Source organism: Stegodyphus dumicola, chromosome 1 (genome assembly GCF_044657685.1).
Source record: "Stegodyphus dumicola isolate Sdum_Otavi_A_Nest chromosome 1, ASM4465768v1".
Lineage (NCBI taxonomy): Eukaryota > Metazoa > Arthropoda > Arachnida > Araneae > Eresidae > Stegodyphus > Stegodyphus dumicola.
In genome coordinates this window covers 237,036,008-237,052,758 of record NC_140768.1, presented here as the reverse complement: position 1 = coordinate 237,052,758, position 16,751 = coordinate 237,036,008, and the positions used below count along the sequence as shown (strand labels likewise).

The window sequence follows — 16,751 nt, the reverse complement described above, 5'->3', positions numbered from 1 at the left end:
TGGATTATTAAGCTACGGCAAAACAGGAAGGATGCCTGCTTAAAAGGAAGGATGCCTGCGTGAAGAACTTTCTAAGGGAAACCAGCTAGCATACACGTTACACTGAGAAAAACCACGAAAACGCCCATGCAACCAGCCCGTTCGCCGGGATTTGAACCTCGGAGCGAACTAGCAGTGTTCAGCGACTTTACGGCTCTGCCGTTTGTGCATCTTTATGAAATGGAAGGCGATAATTTTATTTAAAACGAATGTCAGAAATACCAAGATGTTTCGAAAAGTTGGATACTTTTAAATATACTTGCAAAATGCCTGAATAAAAAGAGCAAGCCATTAAGAAGAAAAAAATAATTTTTGCATAAAATTTAGTATTTTATAAATTTAAAAACATTTAATCTTATGATGTTCGACTCTTGCGATTTTAAAAGTGAAATATTTGACTAAAATATGAACAACATTTTAAGAAACTAAATGTAGGATGATAAAATTGTGTAAAGCAATGAGCACAATGTTAAAGCTATTTAAAGCAATATATGCAAGTGATCCTCGATTGTACATGGAAGTTAAAATGTCGGTTATACATCTTTTCTGATTAATATATCTTTTCTGAACAGAACACTGAAAGGCGTGTTAACTACGTTTTACTGTATTTTCTCTTTTAATAGTATATTCAGTTTTCAGATGCATCGTAGTCTGGGACACAAAGTATTGTTCCAAAAGAAACGCAATTCCAATAAATAAAATAAAATCCTGGAAAATTTATATTAATAAATATATTTAAAGTGCTCAATTCGAAGGAATAAATAGAAAATTTTAAAACAATTATCTGAAGAGACAATGCGACACAAACAACTAAAATAAAAGTCTAAAAATTAAAAAATTGCCTAAAATAATAACTATGACCAAAAAAAAATTATATAGAAAACTATTTGAAAAAAAAAATAAATAAATAAACGATGCACCTTTTATTTAAACTATGCAGTTCGAATGGGTAAATAGAAATTTTTAAAACAGTTATTCGAAAGAAACCATGCAACTTAAACAATTAAAATTAAATTCGAAAAAGAAAAAATTACTTAAAATAATAACAATTATAATTAAAAATATAATATAAAGAACATTATTTGGAAAAAAGGCTCCACTTACGGGAAAGGAAAATAGGTTGCCATATATTAAGAAATTCTTTAAGTGAACTATTCTTGGCCGCAAACTGAAAAAAAGCGCCAACATAAATTTATGAATTTCTCCGTAAATTTCGCACCAAATTTTACAAAATTTCATATTTAGGCATAATTTGAGTCGTAGAATCGAAATATGGAAAACAATTGGTATGTTATTTCAGAAAAAGTCCTATTTTGTGACAATATTCTTGTGTTAGAATAGTGCTATATATAAATCTAATATATATCCCAAGTCGCGCTTTCGAGACATGAAGAACGCAATTTGAATTTCGTCAATCGGCCCAGTAGAATGGGAGATATAGAACTGTCCTCTCCTCCCCCATCACATCTACTGATTTCCGACTCATTCGGATTACCCCTTTTGGTTGCGGTTTTTTTTTTTTTTTTTGTCTCAGAGTATATTTTTCTTTATTTAATTGTGTAAAATTCTAAAATACAACATGAATAATGAAATACTTCTAAATATGTTTTAGAATGGTATCCAAAATGAACAGGAAGTTCTTCATTATGAATGCATATTTATACTATTATAAGTGTTATTTGCTGGTTAGGATTTGGTTAAAAGTAAGTTTAAATGGAAACTTGAAGCTTTATTTTATATTTCAGTTATAAACATTTTTCAGATAAGACACAGATAAAGATTGCTCAAAATGGAAACGCAAAAATTATCTTTATACAAAATGTATAGCTCGCAGAAATATCTCCAAACTGGCGAGAAATCAATTTAGTAACAAATTGTCAGCGCTAAAGCCTAATAAATGCTCAACAACTTATACCTTCGTATCTCCTTAAACTGCTTTCAGAATTTAAATGTTACCTTGCTGATGAGAATTTCTACAATAGAATAAAGAAATTAAATATATTCAAATGCTCCCACAAATGAAGATTATACAAAAATGGTTGATAGATAAAGATAAAATACCCAAGCAAAGTGTACTATTTAACTAAATAAACAAGGAAAAAATACACAATTAAACTAAAGACAGAAAAAGTATTATGCAACGAACTATAAACAATTAACACAAATATTTACAAAAAGTTACAGTATCTTCTTCGATGCACATTAAGGTATGTTACCTGTAATTATTTTATTATTTTGCACGAATCAAATTACGAATGTAAGATAGAAGTAGTAATCATAATAAAGTAAATAAATACTACAAACGATGTAAATAAGTAAAGTACAGTAGTAAATTTGTATTTAAGTTTACGCCATTTGTCTAAAAACACAGGAGTTAATGGAAGTAATTTCGTTCAGAAAAGTTTTATTTATATCCCATTGAAACTAGCGTCTTAAAAAATTTGTCTGGAAAAAGAATGAAACTGTTTTTGAAATCCTTATTACTAAATTTGTTTTTGTTTTTTTTTCTCTTGAAAATCTTTTATTTGATATTTTAGACTCCCAATTATTTTTAATGGTCGTCGAGAGGTCTTCCTTTTTCTTTTCCTTGAAACTTTTTGTTACTGAGTAGAAGTTAATCTTAGGTTCATAAATAATGATGCATCCGAAAATGAAAATAAATGACTTCATTTTTTCTTTCTGATTAATTGTCACTTTCCGCTTCCTAATTACCGGTATTTTGTTTTGTTTTGCAGCCCTGTGGGTATATGGAGGAAGCCGTCCAGTACGCATTGATCGAGGACGTGTATGTGTTCGCCAGATGGGAGGCTATCCAAAAGTATTGCGTTTGCATCGTCATACCGGAGGGATCTGTCCTCCTGCAGGTGAGTCTTGGTTCAATGTATGTATATGTAGCATAAGATGATTTTAAGAATTAAAAACCCTGGAGGCTTATATGGTAATAAAACAGAGTTTGTGTTTGCTTGTGTACTGCACAGCGCAAAAAGAAGAATAGGCCTGAAGTTACAGATTTGGGACGCTTGTCCAGATGGTTTGGGAGTGCACCTCGAAGCGACCTTTTCAAATTTTAATGAAATTTTTTTATTAAATGCTGAAAGGATTTATGGGGTAGGCGGTATTTCGTAGTTATCTTAGACTAACTACCTAATAACCGCCGAATTTCATTCTTTGCATAATCGGATGAAACGGAAAAAATCTCTTAATGTTATGTACTAATTTGGGGAGAGGCGGTGATTTTTCAGAAACCGATCTTTTTTTTTTTTTTTTAATTCTGTTTTCTTTTACCATTACCCGCCATTTAAAATTTCAACATCCAAAATGTTATAAAATTTTGAAATGCTCATAGATTATTCTTCTTGTGACATTGAGAAGTAAAATCTTGTATTGTTTGTTCTTAGTGTGTCTTTGGACGCTGCGAAATAAATAAGAAATCCTGTGGGTATTCTGCGTTAAGGCGTTGTCTTGTATCCATTCGGAAAAAGGCATTATATGTGGAAAAGCAATAAAATCTAGGCAGTAGCTTATTCATTGGGAATAGATTCCGAAGACAGATCAGCAGTCCAGGGTATGCTCTACGTCGATGACTTGCAAGTCAGTTGCCAGGGAGAAGACCTGAAAGACATTGAGTGTAAACTGCAGACATCTCTCAATAGAATTGTTAAATGGTCACAGGAAAATGGTTTTAGATTCTCTACTCAAAAGACTGTGTGTGTACATTTCTGTCGAAAGAAAATTCCTCACCCTGATCCCGAACTTTATCTGCAAGATGTGCTGATTCCTGTAGAAAAGGAAATAAAATTCCTAGGAATGATATTTGACCATAAGCTCCCCCATATTACCTACCTGACAGTAATTGTTCCTCCCCCATATTACCTATCTAAAAAGGAAATGTTTAAAAACTATGAATATTCTGAAAGTACTCTCAAATACTTCTTGGGGTGCTGATCGAGGCTCAATGTTTCTTATATATAGAGCTCTCATTCGTTCGAAACTAGATTATGGATCAATCATTTATGGGTCGCCAAGGCCTTCAGTATTAGCCAAACTTGATCCGATACCTCACCAAGCACTTCGGATATGCACTGGCGCCTTTAGAACTTCTCCAGTGGAAAGCTTATATGTGGAAAGTAACGAGACCTCCCCGCGGTTAAGACGTGAAAATCTTTGTTTTAAGCATTATTTCAAAGTCTTATCACAAACCGAAAATTCTACGCGGTCAAAATTGCTTAATGACCAATACTCCCGTTTATATCAGGCACGACCATCATGTGTTCCATCTTTCGGCTTGCGGATGACTGCTTTGGTGGAGGAGTATAATTTGTCTAATATAGATATACATGTGGAGGATTTTTTTGGAATTCCTCCCTGAAAGGATTGGAGAATCCATTCTCTGGATACTTTTCGACACTGGAGTAAATCATAAACTAATGAAATCATCTACAAGCAGATATTTTTTGAACATAGAAACAAATATAGGAAATATATCCCTCTATATACAGACGGATCAAAATCCCAAGATCATGTTGGCGCCGCTGTCGTCACAGAGAAAACAATAATAGGGGTTCGATTACATATGTTTGTTCTGTGCTTACTTCTGAGCTTACTGCAATCCATCTGGCTTTAACTTGCCTTTCAAAACAAAAGTACATAAAATTTATTATGTACACAGATTCCATGAGTGCCTTAATGTCATTGGAAAATCACGCTCAATGTACTCATCCAGTTGCAACCAGAATCCTGAAGTTGAATCATTCTTTAAAAATTCGGGGATACCAGACTCTTTATTCGTGGATGCCTGGACACGTTGCCATTAAGGGAAATGCACAATGTACAATCTGCACAATGTACTGCAACCACAATGTACAATCTTCAGATTCCACTAGCAGACATTAAAGGGTTTGTCAAAAGCAAAATTCTCAGCAAATGGCAGAAGCAATGGGATGACAAAGTAAAGCTGAGAAATGTAAAACCCACCATTGGATACTGGCCATGTATGGCTAATAGAAAGGAAGATGTCCTCTTGACTCGACTGAGAATTGTCCATTGTCGCCTGACGCATGAGTATCTTCTGAAGGGAGAAGAGAATCCCAGCTGCCCAAACTGCAATGCAGATCTGACAGTCCATCATATCTTGGTGGAATGCCAGAGTTTTAATTATTTTCGCCAAAAACATTTTAATTGTTCAGAACTGGACTTAGGAAATTTAATTGGAAAAACACATCATCGTAATTTGTTCCTGTTTTTAAAAGATATTGGCTTTTATAATAGACTTTAACCTGTTTTTTAAAAGATATCAGATTTTATCATAGATTGTAATCCGTCTCTTTTTACCTAAGCTGGAAGTTTTTTACAAATGACTAATTGCATTGTTACCATTTGTCTGGCGCAGATAACCTTGACAGGTTTTGTAATTACAATAATCCAATCCAATCCGAAGACAAATTATTAATATTAAGCCTTAGGCCCATATCACACGGCGTTTGTTTCACACAAACAACTGTTTCGGACAGTTTTTCTGACTGGTTTACTATTAAAAGAAAGACGTGCGACTTTTTCCTTCCTTTCCAAAACAAAATTGCAAGTTGTTTGTTTTCAACCAATCAGCTATCAGCTTGTAATGGGGAACCACTTTTTCCTGTGTTAACTCCAAAGCGATTTATGGTGATTGGCTGTTGTGACAATGCAGAAAAATTGTTCCAAACAATTGTTCTTCCGAAACAAACCGACTTGTGATAACAGCTTAAGGTCTATTTGTACCGCCGAGTTTAGTTTAGTTTCAAGAGAACTTAAACAATGTAAAGGAGATCAAATTTGAGCAGAAACGCATCGGTTAGAACTTTTTATTCTATAATGTTTATATAATCCGGATTATATGTACTATTAAATTACGCATTCTTGCGGGTAAAATAACTTCCAAATATTGTGACACGTTAAAGTTCTGGAACTTTCCACAAAAATACTCATACAGCTCTTCTTTGTATCACAGAGCGCAACCAGTAGTTACACCTCAAACTACTAACAGCGTTAAACGCAAAAGCGCATCTAAAGAGCGAAGCTCATACTGAGATATCTCAATACTCTGGACTCTTGAACTGAAAAACTAACAGCTGATGGTCTCTTGTGTCTTATATAGTTTTCTCCCGACTGCTGAGAAATCTGTAGTACCTTCCATTTCTAGAAATTACTGTCAGGCATATACGACATAAGTTACATGTCAGAGCCGGTTACAGTTACATATAGAGATCGGTTACAGCTACAACAAGAAATTGAAAAACAGTCCTCACCTCATGTATGAGGTATCACCGGAAGGCCAATAGGCTAAAGAAATTTAGAATCCATTAAAATTTTGATTTTAAAAGTTAGGTCGAATATTTAAAAAGACTTCTTTCTCCTGTATGGACAGATTTATTGGCCTCGCCAAAACTCTTTATTTATGTACAATACTTACAGACAATAACGCTTTCAAGATACAATTTCAATATATACGATTCAGAAAATAATAATACCACGCTTTAAAATCAAACTAATATTAGACAAAAAAAAAGAAATCATTTCTCAGTTAGGAGAAAAACTCTTCAAAGACATATTATTTTATATAACATAGATCATTCTGTTAACATGCAATAATTAATTAGGTGCATACAATTGCTATTCGTTATCATAAAGCTTATATGTATTAACAGTCCTTTATCATTGTGCAATAATTTCCAGAACAAGTCTATATTGATGTTCCGTTTTATAATCTGTTGTCTCAAAACAGAGAATTTAGAGCATTCTATGAATATGTGCATTGCGTTTGCTATTCCAAGTCCACAGGGACATCTCGCATTCATTAATTTGTACTTATTTATGTATGATGGAAAAGCTCCATGTCCCGTTATATTTGTGTAAGGAAGAAATCCGAACACAATCTTGAGGTCTTTACTTTTGGAAGCAGACTATATGTGTGGCGACTCATTTCTAAATTATCCCATTTTGTTTGCCACTCTTGCAATGCTTCTTGCTTTGATTGCCTTTTTGGTATAACTGATGGGCTGCTTGATGTCCAGGAGGACGCCTTGAGCGATTCCTACCTTGGCATATTGATCTGCTAATTCATTCCCTTTATAGCCGATTTGGCCTTTAATTCAATGTAATTGGATTCTTAGTTGAGAAAGATATTTTCTTATATCTTTAACTATTTTTAAGTTCGAACTGAATTTTGCAATTGCCTTTAGAGCTGCTTGACTATCCGAGAAGAGATGACATGATTTTGTGGGAAAGTTATGTTTCATCCATAACAACGCTTGATACATATCACTTATTTCTGCTTGAAATACAATAAAATGACTGTGTAGCATAAAGGTTTTCTTATTATAAAGTTGTCCATTTATTAGGACACAGAGCGCTGCACCATCTTTACACCATCTTTAATCCATCCGCAAAGATTTCCACATCTTTATCTGTTGGCGGACGGGACCGGACAAAAGATCGCCAAGTTTGGCGAATTTTAGCGATTTCTCGATAACTTTGACGAAAAAAATTGGTTGCCGAAAACCATCGCCAATTTAGTGAAACAGCCATTTACCCCATTGTTAAATAGACTTGCCCCCTGCAATCTTATTTTTCTAGCAGATTTTTGTCTCTGTCAAGCATTATACGGAAAATACTACAATTTCACATATAATTTCACTAAAGTTATATACATATATAGAAAATTCGGAACTTTTTAATAAGGAACTAAAACATTTCTCCAATATGTTATTGTATTGTAAAAATTGTCATATCGGTTCGGTGAATCCCACGTTTACTGCGGCTGCGAGACAACAGTGTTTCAAGAATGTTTTAAACTCCGCCTGTCTGTATTCGAAAACATAAAACTGTAATAACTTTATGTGGTCTAATTTTTAGAACCATGTATCTAATAACCTTTAACAACAGGGACGGCAGACATACGTCATGTGGGCAATTCAGTGAGATTCCGGAAGGCTTTTACAAATATCTGCAGGGAATACAGAAGACAGACTGTGAATTCTGTAAATATTTGTGCGGATTTGGGACACGCGATTTCGCATATAGTGTAACCTTAATTGTTTCAATTCAAATGAAAATTCCATTCATTCGCGGTTCAGTGGTTCATTCATTCGCTAGAAATTCCATTTATTCGTGGTTCAGTGTTCCTTTATCAACAGTAAATTCTTTTTGACATCAGTTCTAGCCAAAAATTATCAGCAGTTTTAAAGGAGTTACGTCGATTGAAAAATGACGCCGGAAAAATCAAACACATTGCCAAAGCAAATGAGAATCAATCAAGAAATGACGAATGAAGAACTGGATTATCACCAGCCGATAGTGAAAGCAGTGATAATGAGGAAGAAGATACAATGCCTTTAACTTACTAAGAAGTTAAACAAATTATTGAAAAAGGCATATGAACTCTCATTTTAGAATGGAGACTGACCCAAATAAAGAAACAAGAGGAAAATTTGCAAGAGGCAAAGCTCCTTACGGCGAAATTTTTAAAAAGGTTCCGTCAGTTGATCCCCTAAGCGGAAAAAAAAAAAAAAAAAAAAAAACTGAAAGGTTTCAGATTTTAAATTACGTTTAAAGGGGCGTTTTTTTAACGTTTTGTTACGTCATTCAAAATTCGATGGCTCTATGTACCCGTTGTTTTATTACAATGCGAGAAATAGACATACATTTAAGCAGATGTTTCATTATTTAATTTCTTCAAGTATAATGCAGGACTCTTAACATTTGGTGGCAACAGTTTGAAAAGTGATTCGCCGTTTATAGTGATTCAACGCAAAATTGCAAAGCGAAAACAATATTCCTTCAGGGTCCTTCTTTGGACTAAAAAGAAATAAAAATAATAACAATAATTGTATCACGTTCTTATTAAGCAGTGATAAAATTCTTTTCAATTAACATGTTTCTTTTTTCCTTTTCATTGCCGCAATATTTAAGTTTGTTTTAATTATACATATTTTCTGAATCTGTGTTATACTTAATACACTTTTTATAGAAAGTTAGCTTACCACGATTGCTGTTTTTCCGTGGATGCACAACGTGCTTCTTTTTTAACATAAATAGGAAGTTTGAATTTGACTCGTATCTTTTCACACGGCTAATAGCGTGTTATGCCAGATGTAGCTGATGGATCTAATAACGTGACTCGACTGTATACTGTTATAATTGTCGAAATATATCAGGTGGCCTCATAGATCTTGAATATTTTTAAAGTGTTTTATATATAAGATAAGCCCAGCAGTAGCAAAATGTGTAAGACCCCCAAATACTGGTAGTTGAGCCCGGGCACAAACCACGGCGAACTGGCTGGATGGTGTGTGTGTCGTCATTTACTGAATACGAAAGGTGAATATAAGCCTTTTTTTTTGTTAGAAAATCATCTAAGAAGGCTTACTCCTCTTTAAGCAGATTACCAAATAAGAGCTTGCATAGAAAGTTCCTCTTGCATATATACACTTGATATCGTCAAGATGTTTCAGAAAAGATAATTAAATGATCTAAATGCTAGACTGTAAAGTTAAAACTACGTTAACATATGTTTTGAACTTAAAATTAAGGACTTAGTGATGAATTAGTTTACTACATTTTTAAACTAAACATGTGTTATAAGCCAGCCTTTTTTAGAAATGCATTTTAAGATAAAAATCATACTCATAATACATAACATGGTAATGTAATATACCAGTGTGCTACCACCCTCCTGTCCCCAAATACCCGAATTGAAACTGAAAGCTTAAAGAATAGTACGGCGTGTAACATTGCGACTGTACGCTAAAACTGTTTCAGACTTGTATACATATATTGTCAGCCATGTCGCATGGTGTGTTAGTGTGTGGTTTTTGAAATGTTTATAATTCCTTGCATATTTAATTTTGCTTTGTGAAACCACTTCTAAATGATTGCTTAGATGCTCCAGTTTGCGAAAAGGTGATACACTTGACTGGATGTTGGATACTTTTGAAGATATGAAGATTTTTTAATTCAGCGTTGGTCAACCGGCTCATCTGCATATGAAAAGTTTTCTTTCCTTTATATCTTTTTAGATATTATGTGTAAATAACTTCTGATTGTATATTTAGAAACCTTGTTACTTACTCTAACTATATATGAAAAGGCACGGCTCTAGCTCTTTTGGTTTTAAAGAAATACGCGTTTTAAAACTTTGAGTGGTGTTGGATTTTAATGGATGCCGATTGTTGACAATTGAAAGCCTTGTATTTTGTACCTTCTGGTCAAGTCTTATTGCCAAGTGGAAAAATCCTTTGAAACTGTTTTTATGTTTTCTAGGAGTAACTAATTGATAAACTGGTGCACCTGCGTTTGAAACTTTCGACCCATTGGTCGATTTTTCTATTTTTGTGTAGAACTCAATTTTAAGCATGTTTGAAAGTTTTTTTGGCCTGTTTCAAAAGTATTTTAGGCCATTTTTGAATATTTCGTGGAATTTTATTGTGGGACTTTGTTTATTTGTTTATTGTGCTACTTTTATGTAATATTGATGTATTTGAATAGGAAATTTTGAATGTTCTGGTATTTTATTGATTTTTAGAGATTTTTAAATTTATCATAGCACGATTGTATAGGCGTGCATTGTGTAAACATATATTTTTTATTTGCTTTTATTAAGCTTTAAATGTAGTTGGATTTGAAATTAGTGCAAATTAGTATTCTGCGTATTTAGAATTTTGTAAATTCTTGTAGTGTTATAAATTTGTATATTATTATTTTCTTTTTAAACTGTCTGTATATACAACAGAGTGTGCGGAATTTTGATACTTTTAATAAAAGCTTGCAATTGATTTGTTTTAACTGCATTTATGTATTTTTAATACATAAATTTTTAATACATAAAATTATGCCTAATGCAGATGATAAAATAGAAGATGAGGTTAATACAACTGAAGATGAAGAAAGGGACATTGTGCAAATCGTTAATAGTTTACATTAGAGTTGTCGATAAAATCAAAGCACAGCGTAAAATTGGATGTATTTTAACTGACAAATTGACTTATGGACTAAACATGATTTTGACTTGTGCTGGAGTTCTCGGAGATAGGAAAAACTCTCAAGTTACCGGGTGTGTTGGATGCGAAAATTCTAATGAATTAATTGCTTTGAGAGAAGAGATTGTGAAAATGAGAAGTGAAATGACCTCTGAATTTGAGAAACTGCACGGAGATGGATCTCCTACATATGCTAAGGTCACGGCTAAAAGATTGGATGAGATAGTGATTAAACCTGCGGTTCCAGATATTAACGCATATGATTAAATTTGCGATAAGTTTAAACCGGAAGAGATTGGGATTAATATTAAAAAGTCTTCATTTGGAGAAAGAGGTGAATTGAGATTGAAATTGGGAGATAGAGAGGAAGTTGAGAGGCTGGAAAGAGCAATTGCTGATGATGAAGGCCTACAAAAGAATTTGATTATTAGGAGGAAACGCTTTATCAGGCCTCGTGTGATTGTATACGATGTTGATAATAGTTTTACAAATGAGGAATTGGGAATTCTTTTAAAGAGAAATTGTTTGTGTTCCGGAGACTGCGTTAGACCTCTTTTCAATTTACCAACAAGAAATCGGAATCATAGTCATAGAGTATTCTTAGTGAGCGCTTCTTGCCAGAAAGATCAATTACTGTCAAGAGGTATTAACCGAGGTTGGAGAAATTATGACCTAAAACTGTTTCTTAGACCTAGACAATGCACAAGGTGTTTTTCGTTTAGTCATTCCAAAAAAATTTTTCAAGCTGAAATTTGCTGTTCCAAATGTACGGGGGCTCACTTGAGTAAAGAATAGTAAAGAATTTAATTGCGTTAATTGTACTTATTCTAATGAAAAATTTCAGACCAACTTTGATATGAAACATAATGCCATGGATAAAAATTGTCCATGTTACTTACTTGAGTGAGTTAAATTTCCTGAAGGATCATCTAGATATTGATTGTGAGTTTTAGATTTTTTTAATTATTTGTGGTTGGGTTCCAGGTTTTTCTGTTTTATTGAATTTTATTCAATTTTATTGTAAAATTTTATTGTAATTTTATTGAATTTTTATAATATATTTGTTCTTTGGAGATTAATCATGAAAGAGTCTGGTATGAAAATTTTGAGTATAAACTTAAATCATTGCGCACTCGCCCAAGCCCAGATCCAGGTACTTAAAGAGGTTATTGGTTCCTCTCCTGAAATAATTTGTATGCAGGAGCCCTATGCGATACAGAATGAATTAGCTTTTCAAAATCCTGAATGGAGATCCGCATATAAATTGGAGGAAGAACGGGAATTATAGTAACTAAACCAGATGTTGATTTCACACGAGACTATGAAACTGATATTATTACAGCTATTTCTATTTATTTGTCTTCCCGCAGACTGGGCATCATTACAGTTTACTTCTCTGCGGCAGATAGAGGGATATCTCTCTCAACTGGAATCTGTGATGAAAAATTATAATAAGTTCATTGTTACCGGTGATTTTAACTCTAAACATCCAAGCTGGGGCGCAGGAGATATTGATGCAAGAGGGCGATTAGTATTTGACTTTATCGTCTCTAATAATATAATTTTACTAAATGATTTGAGTTTTCCTGCAACTTTCAAATCTACCATCGGTGAGGGATGGACTGATCTTGTTATGACCTCACCAGGTTTGTCTATCAATTCTGGAGCTCTGCAAGTTCTGATGGATGAGAGTCTTAGTGATAATCGTTATTTGCATTTGAATTATGATGAAAATATTCATTGTGCTCCTAAGATTGTTTTAACAAGAGATGTCCACCGGATTACAAGGTATTGTTATAAAATTGCTCCGATAATTCAGAAATTTAAATTAGATTTATTGAAGTGTGAGGACTCTGATACAATTGAAAATTGTATTGAAAATTTTTTTGAGGATCTGTCTATCGATGTTGAAAAGAAGTTACGAACAAAACAAAAGGGAAGTAGGCAGATTTCGTGGTGGACTCCACAACTTGTATGCGACGCCGAATACGTGCTTTGAGGAAAAGTTCGCAAATTTTGAATTTAGCGGACAATATACGTAATGAAAGGAAAATTGCATATAAAAAAGAATTGGCAACTTATAAACGTCTAATTTGAAAGACAAAATTTGAAACTAAGAAGAAATTTTTTCTTAATAATCTTTATTATTATGATGGTTTTTATCGAATTGCCTCTAAAAAAGTGAGACGTGCTGTTGCTCTGTATAATCCTCAGCACGTTGACAATTTGATTGAACTCAATAGACAGAAGCTTCTGCAATCACTCAAATTGGGAGCACCTGGGGATATTTCATTAGATGAGGATAGACTTTCTGATTGCCCATTGGATGACGCTGTAATTACAGAGGCAGCGATCAGAAGTGCAGTTGAACAAATGAGGCGTCGAAGCGCTCCGGGTCCGGACTGTTTTAATCCTATATTTGTTCAGATTTTAATTTTTTCATATCTGGATATTTTTATATTGCTTTTTAATTACTGTTTTAAATTTTATGTGTTTCCAAGAAATTGGAAAATCGGTCGAGTTGTTTTAATTCCAAAGCAGAATGACAGATATAGACCAATTGTACTTTTGAGTGTTTTTGGAAAAGTGTATGAAAGAATCTTGGTTGAGAGATTGAAGTTTTACCTGAATAGTAGAATGATACTCAGTCGGCGACAGTATGGTTTCACAGCTGGCTGTTCTACAGATGATGCATTATATGATACTATTGACTTTATTAGAAGCTATAAGAGTTCGCATCACGTAGTGCTGCTGTCCTTGGATGTTTCGTCTGCATTCGATTCAGTGTGCTGGAACTCTATTTTACAAACCATGATTAACCTTAAATTGCCAAGGAATTTGATTCAATGTTATAGGAGTTATTTTAACAATCGCAAAATCTTGTTTAATGCTTTTAAGGATGAGACTGCAGAGATAGAACTAGAGATTTTCATTGGTTGTCCGCAGGGCTCCTGCAGTGCTCCTCTGCTCTGGAATATCATATTAAACAAATTTCTTATTTTGGAATTCCCCAGTGATGTTAACTTTATTGCATATGCAGATGATCTTGCTGTTCTGATGTATGTTGCATCATTGGAAAAACTCGAGAAATCATTTGAGAATGTTATGTTAAAACTGGAAAACTGGAGAATCGGCGAGGGTCTTGAATTCAGCTTAGAAAAAACTTTTGCAGTCATTTTCCCGCGGGCTGGGATCAAAGTGAGAGCTCCACGATTTAGATATCAAGGAAAAAGAATAAAGTTTGTTGATGTTATTAAATATTTGGGAGTCAAGATTGATTGCAAGTTGACCTTCGCAGATAATTTCAAAACAATTCATCGGCTCTCAGATGATGATATGTTAATGTTTTACAGGAGATCTTTTTCTAGTGAGACACTTTGTAACAAATCATGCATTCTTAAAGATATTTTGAATAATGTAATTAACCCTAGAGTTTTCTATGGAATTGGTGCCTGGGGATCCAGAGCCGGGAGTTTGGTCAGGTTGAGGAACAAACTCGATGCGATACAGAGGAGCTGGTGCTTAATGATTACAAGATGTTTCCGTACTGTCTCAACTGAGGTGCTCTGCGTTCTAGCCGGCACGCCGCCTCTTTCAATTTTATATAAATTATATTTTAAAAAATTTTTGTTCAGAACTGGTAGACTTGATTTTAAATTGTATAAAGATATTTTGATTACAAGGCATATGTTTGAAAGAATTAATAATATTTTGGTACATCCTTCTGATTTATGTGTTTTTGAATTTGATTGTAAACTCCCAATAATTGGAGAATTGGATATTTATACTGACGGGTCCAGGCAAGATGATAAATTGGGTGCAGCATTTGTGATTTATCATTATGGAACTGAAATTGAAAATAAAAAATATAAGCTTAATAATTATAATTCTGTATTTCAATCGGAATGTTGTGCTTTACTTAAAGCCCTTGAATGTTTTAAGAAAAATTTGACTTGTGTTAATTCTATTCATATATACACTGATTGTATGTCTTTGCTTCAATCCTTGACCTCGGCCCGTCCTACTAATTTATTAATATTTGATATTAAATGTCTATTGAAATTTTTGATGCAAAATATGTGCATTCATTTACACTGGATAAAAGCCCATGTTGGCTTTGTTGGAAATGAAAGGGCCGACGTTCTGGCTAAAGAAGCGACCACTAATGATGATTGTGAATATAATAGAAATTTCTGGTTGGAGAAGTTATGCAATTAGAAACATGAAAAAATTTTATAATAATATTTGGAATACTAGATGGAATGAATCAGAGAGGTGCGTGGGTCTTTTGAAGTCTATTAAAATTCAAAATGGTATGCGACCAATTAGTAATATTGATTTAAACCAGTTTTTAACTGGGCATGGAAGATTTCCCGCGTACCTCTCGAGATTTAATTTACAAAATTCAGACTTGTGTGGTCATTGCCATCAAGTTGGTAACGCAGATCACTTCTTGAATCATTGTTCCTTATTGGAAAATTTGAGAAAGAAATGTTTGGGAGATAAGTCATGGAACTTTGAAATCTTAAAAGCATATTCTAAATGTGCAATGGATTTGATTAATTCTAATAGAGTTGAATTTGGAATATTTGTTTAGTATTGTGTATATTTATCTTTTGATTATATGTATTATATTCTCAGTTATGAGTATTTATAGGTTTACTACGAAAATTTTGAAATTTTTCTGTGTACTGTTTTATTTAATGCATTGTGGATGTTTTGTACATGCGGTATTTCGAGGGGATGCAGTTGATTGTTGCATGGATATGGCCTTGCAAATGTTGAGAATCCTGATGGATTACCAGATTTAAATTATCGAAATTAATGGTGGTTTTGAGTTTTAGGATTTTTATTTTTAAATTTTATGGAATTTTTATATTTTTTCTTAAATTTTCAATTGTAGTTTTTGATTCTAAAACTTTCTGGAATTTTAAAGTTTTAAAATTTTTCTTATATTCTGTTCTTAATGGAGTAATTACTAAAGTTTTAATATGATACATGGCAATCTTAAATTTTTCCAGTTTTGGTTATTGGCAGTCCTGGAGCTTCTTTTCATTCAAATGTATTAATTATTAAAGATAATTAATACATTTGAATTCAGATAGTAGTAGGACTATTAAAGTAATTTTTTAAAATAAATTAATAGCTTAAATTGACCTTCTGCAGGTTATTTAAATTGGGAATTCCTCGATGACTTTGGACCGCCTGTTCCGAAAATTCATGTGAATGAATATTTCTTGAGAGTTTCCGCCACTCTGTTTGCCCGTGGGGTTTTTAATTGTTTTTGGATTTTGAATGTTTGGTGTTGTGCTTTGTTGTTTGTGTGTCGCTTCCTTATTTTTAGTTCATTATTTAATCTCCAATTATTTTTAGTTAATTAGCTTCTTTTTCTCTCTTCTTTCCTTTTGTGGTCTTGAGGGGGTCGACCCTTTATGGTCATATGGTCCAGTGGGACTAGGGGGATTGGGTCTTCCCTGTATTATGACTATTATGACCCTCCTGTCTGGTAATAATGGGCCTTATGGTTGATATAGCATACCAAACACAGAATAAAGCAAAAACATCGTTAAAAATATCAAATCAAAATTTCCGATATTGTTCCATTGCTGTTTATAAAAGTCATCAAATGCTTTGCAAATCTAAAGTCTTTCCTGCGGCAATTAGATTCCCATGTTTTTCCCGAACATGTCGCAATAATAC

The 16,751-nt window shown here is 33.4% G+C and overlaps 1 protein-coding gene across 1 annotated transcript in view; it reads left to right on the top strand.

The window, feature by feature from the left end:
• The window catches only part of LOC118193980 (C-Maf-inducing protein-like), a 475,282-nt gene that overhangs the window by 202,647 nt on the left and 255,884 nt on the right, over positions 1 to 16,751 (top strand). The window contains exon 2 of the mRNA XM_085826581.1: positions 2,775 to 2,903. Within this exon, the coding sequence (XP_085682707.1) occupies positions 2,775 to 2,903 (129 nt within the window). The remainder of the gene's footprint in view (positions 1 to 2,774; positions 2,904 to 16,751) is intronic.